The 4,504-nt window shown below is 29.8% G+C and overlaps 1 protein-coding gene across 1 annotated transcript; it reads right to left on the bottom strand.

Annotated features, from left to right (window-relative positions):
• Positions 1–2,974: 2,974 nt before the first annotated feature.
• LOC111630630 (putative eggshell protein) lies at positions 2,975–3,974 on the bottom strand. The gene is made up of 3 exons (XM_023374759.1): positions 3,887–3,974; positions 3,124–3,797; positions 2,975–3,042 (listed from the first exon to the last, which is right to left on the bottom strand). Exons 1-2 carry the CDS (start codon positions 3,890–3,892, stop codon positions 3,135–3,137), a joined length of 669 nt encoding a protein of 222 aa, XP_023230527.1. The 5' UTR covers positions 3,893–3,974; the 3' UTR covers positions 2,975–3,042; positions 3,124–3,134.
• Between the last annotated feature and the right edge of the window lie 530 nt (positions 3,975–4,504).

A 4,504-nucleotide genomic window follows, 5' to 3' on the forward strand; every position in this document is an offset into this window, starting at 1 on the left:
TATATATATATTATTTTGTTGCTAATTCAGCATATAGCAACAATATATCTACAATAAGCATAATTTTAATTAATGAAATGCTAATTATTATTGCACTGTCAACAATGCAATAATGAACTTATGAGCCTATACACTCAATATACTTTATCAGATAAAAATCAAATAAAATTATAAATTTGGCATAATTTTAATGATTATTTTTACACCAGTAAAAACTTTTACACCCTTACTTTAGGTAATGTTCTAGATTTGTAACAATTTCATAAACCAAAGCTAGTGATTATACATCACGATTTATTCACGTTGCAACAGAAGAAACCTAATTACATTTATGTATATTATATTTAAAAAATTAATAAGAATACATTAATTGAAAATCATTCAATTAAAATAATAACAATAATTAACAAACTATTTTATATATGAATTTTAAAATTCAATAAGATCTGTTGGACGTTAGTTAAAAGCCAATTATGAAATTTAATTGTTTATTGTGAAACGTTTGTGAAGGTTTTCGGTAGAAGCAATTTAAGAAGATGAAAATTATCTTACAAACAATTCGTTTCTATAAAGAAACGGAAAATTACACTACAAAAGGACAATAATGTAAACTTAATAAGTAATGTTGGCGTGTTTACTGCCGCTAACGATAGATAAAAATTTAAAAACATGAAGCTTATATCAGAAAATATATTTTAAAAGTCTTTTACATTAATTTTTAAGTGATGAAATTAAAGTTAAAAGCATGTTTTTAGCGGAATAAAGTAAAACATGGCATTTTTTTAATCTACGAAAGAAATTTTTTAAGCTTAAGAAGTTTACAAAAAATGTTTTGAAGTAAAATCAACCTTCCGGGCAAGAAATTTACTTGTATAGAAATTCGTGTTATATACATACTTTTTAAATTGATAAAACGATTTTTCTAATTTTTTTTGAAGTTCCTTCAAGCTATTTGGTGTAGGCTTGCTACATGTTTTTCGGTCACGAAACCATAACATCTTTCGGTCACGGGTGTGGCGTGCTTTACTTTTATGTGCCACCTCCTCAAAAATAAAACTGATAACTAAGATTTTCTGTGACTTTCATGTTAACATTAGAACGGGCATTGAAGGACAAATCATTTAGAACATTCTACACAAACATATTTTATTTTGGAATATATTTGTAAATTATATGCAAATTTTTTACCATATAAATATGAAAATGTTATTATATTAATTTCGGTAATGTCCTGTTTATATATCAGTAACTTATTAATGAAATATTATTGTAATAGGGACTTAACGAGAAGGCGATATCATGTTCAACCGCCATTTCGATTCACTATGCGACGGTAATGTACAGTACTTTGCGTAACGAATAACTAATACGATGTTATAAATTTATACGTTTAAAAGAAAAGAATATGTAAAAGATTTCTATCAACCTGATTTATATGTAAATCGAAAAATTATAGACATTTTATATCATTTTTTAAGTTAATAATACATCATCATTGCGCCCATTTGTAAATATGATGCGTCGAGCTTTCTCATGGTTTCTCAAAGCATCAGTTAAATTAATTAATTATAAAATATCTTGTAGTATTCGTCTAAAAATAATTTTTATATAAAGTTTAGCATCAATTACATAGTAAGATATGACATTTATAATTTTACAATATGATCCAGAGCGGAAACGGAAGTAATTGATACACTTTTTCCATTTTCAGTGCGGTGCATTTACATAATCAATATTAAAAAGAGTCACGCAAATAATAATTCGTATTACCTTAAACTCTTGTGTAATAAGTAAAATAATTATAAACTAGTTCAATTTATTTTAAAAAAAATGCTGTGCCTAGTATTATTTTTTCTGCCATAATAACTAACTTTTTTCTGTACCCCTAANTCAAATTATAATTCCTTGTAAAATGTATATATATATATAGTCAAATTAGATTATATATTAAATGATTGATAATAATTATTGTTTTATGCTAAAATTTTTAACTAAATATACTTTAAAATCATTCTAATACACAAAAAGTCTATACTAAATTTGTTTGAAATTTTATTTTTTAAATAATATAAATAATAAATTTATTGATAAAAACTTTATTTGTTAATTTTTATTTTAAGTTCAAAGTCAGCAGTAAATAGATATCATTCTGCTTTAAGAAGTGGATACAGAAAAATATAAATATCAATATTAACAAATAAACGTTAATTTATTATTTCAACAATGAAATGAACATTTTAAAAGAATATTTATTATAGATTTTTATATTTTTCTACTTTTCTAGTAAGCCAATTGTAATATGATCGGGTTCATTTTCCTAAAATGTCCCTTAAAGTTCTTGAGTTTTTTTTACATGAGAATATATATCTAATATTATCATGTTACTCAAAGTATAAAGATAACTACTAGTAGTTAAAGTCGTCTCTATGATAGTTAATAGGTGCCACATGTCCACAAGTTTTTTGCACCCATAAACAGTTAAATGACGGACACGCCCTTGAATGACACGTTTTACTTTCATTAATTTAGTTCTTTTTTTAAATTTATTTTTATTTGAACGACCCTCAGAACTTTATCGTAATGATAAACGAAAAAAAAAGAAGGTTTCGATCATGGGCGGGCTCAAGGATATACGGTAATATCTTAAATGTCAAGATCTAGTTCCTGATTTGGGTGTTGCTACACGACTTTATTTACGATTCATTAAAATTGAGACAGAAGCTATTACAAAATTAATGAACAATAAATGTTAAGTGCGCGACAGTTTATATAGTTACATAATGAACAGCCTGATTTAATATTATTATTTTCGGAAAAATTTAAAAAAAAAAATTAACAATTTTCATTTCGAATCTGTTTCGAAAGGAATTGAAGGGAAAAAAATTGTTGGCCCATTTAATTTGCCTGGGAACATCGATGACCCAACACAAAGACTCTTGCTTAAGGACATTGCTAATTGATTGTAACAGAAAAAAATAATTTATTTTGAATAAATTAATTTACAACATCAAGAAGCAGATGACGCTGTATGGGAAGATGACCCTGAAAAACAAGATAAAAAATTTCATTAATGAAAGTCATAATTTGGATAGTGAAAGTATAAATATAGAATTAAGCCCGTACTTTTTTATTGTTTAGTAGTAGTCCTTAGGTCCGTAATAACCACCATAACGAGTACCATAATAACCGTGTGGGCGGTATCCGTAACCGTGGTTGCCATAGTCGTATCCGTGTTTGCCATAATCTCCGTGATCGTAACCACGTCTGCCGTAACCGGAGCTACCGTATTTGTCGTAACCACCATAACGGTCGTGTCCGAATTTTCCGTAATGGCCACGGCTGTGGTGTCCGAGTCTTCCGTGATCTCCGTAGTAACCACCGTAATGGCCACGGTCTCCAGCGTGATCCCTGTAAGCTGCTTGCTTGTCGTAAGCGTAGGCTCTTTCGTAACCGGCTCCCTTGTTACGACCGTAGGCATCTATATCCCTGTAACGATCGTGGGCACCGCTGTGTCCTCCGTAACGGTCGTGTCCTTTGTAGAGGCCATATTTGTGTCCGCCGTAGGCACCGTATCCACGGTCTCCGTAACGTCCGGAATCTCCGTATTTTCCATAGCCGTAGTCATCGTAACCACGTCCGTATCGGGCACGGTGTCCGTAACCTCTTCCGTAACTTCCGTATCCATCGTAATCGTCGTAGTATCTAGATTCGGCTACTTCAACAACTTCTTCGGTCTTTTTGGCTTCCTCTTCAGCCCATGCTGCAGCCACAAGGGCTACAATAAAGATTGCTAGTACCTGTATAAACGAAATAATTTGATGTAGAACCCATTATATATAACTAAGTAATCCTTAAGTGCCATATTGACTTAACAATGTTTTCCTACCTTCATGCTTCAACTGCTTCAAATTGGAAGTGATCGATGAATATGCTTTCGGTATGACACGGGTCCCTATATATACGTAGTGTCAGATGATGAAAAACGCAAATGAAAATGTAGAAAACTACTTTATAACCTTGAAGTAGGCCTATTGGTGCCGGGTCACCTTATTGGACCACATAGGTAACTTATTTGGATTTTCGAGTCAACCACATTCCACGTATGGGTGGTGTGGACTATTCTTCTGACCTATAGCCTTATGAATTGGGTTTCTTTTCGTTCTATTCCTATTGAAATGTATGTTCTAATTTTAATAATATATTCATCGAAATTTTCAGCTGTTTGGAAAAAAAAAACAATTTGCCAAACAATTTTCTCCAACTGTTTTATTATGTGTAGCTAATTTCATTATACGACTATTTCAATAGACTATTTTATAAACGCAAAATCATATTTAAAATCATTTATTAATTTCTTTATAATTATTAATTTATTATTATAATTATTATTATCGTGTTAATTCTTCAGCTGATGATGATGACAATAAAGATCCACATATGAAATTAATGCAACAAAATCAATCAAATTATAATTCCTTGTAAAATGTATATATATATATATATA

This window comes from Centruroides sculpturatus, unplaced genomic scaffold (genome assembly GCF_000671375.1).
Source record: "Centruroides sculpturatus isolate CEXI.00-Female unplaced genomic scaffold, Cexi_2.0 scaffold348, whole genome shotgun sequence".
NCBI classification, from domain to species: Eukaryota; Metazoa; Arthropoda; class Arachnida; order Scorpiones; family Buthidae; genus Centruroides; species Centruroides sculpturatus.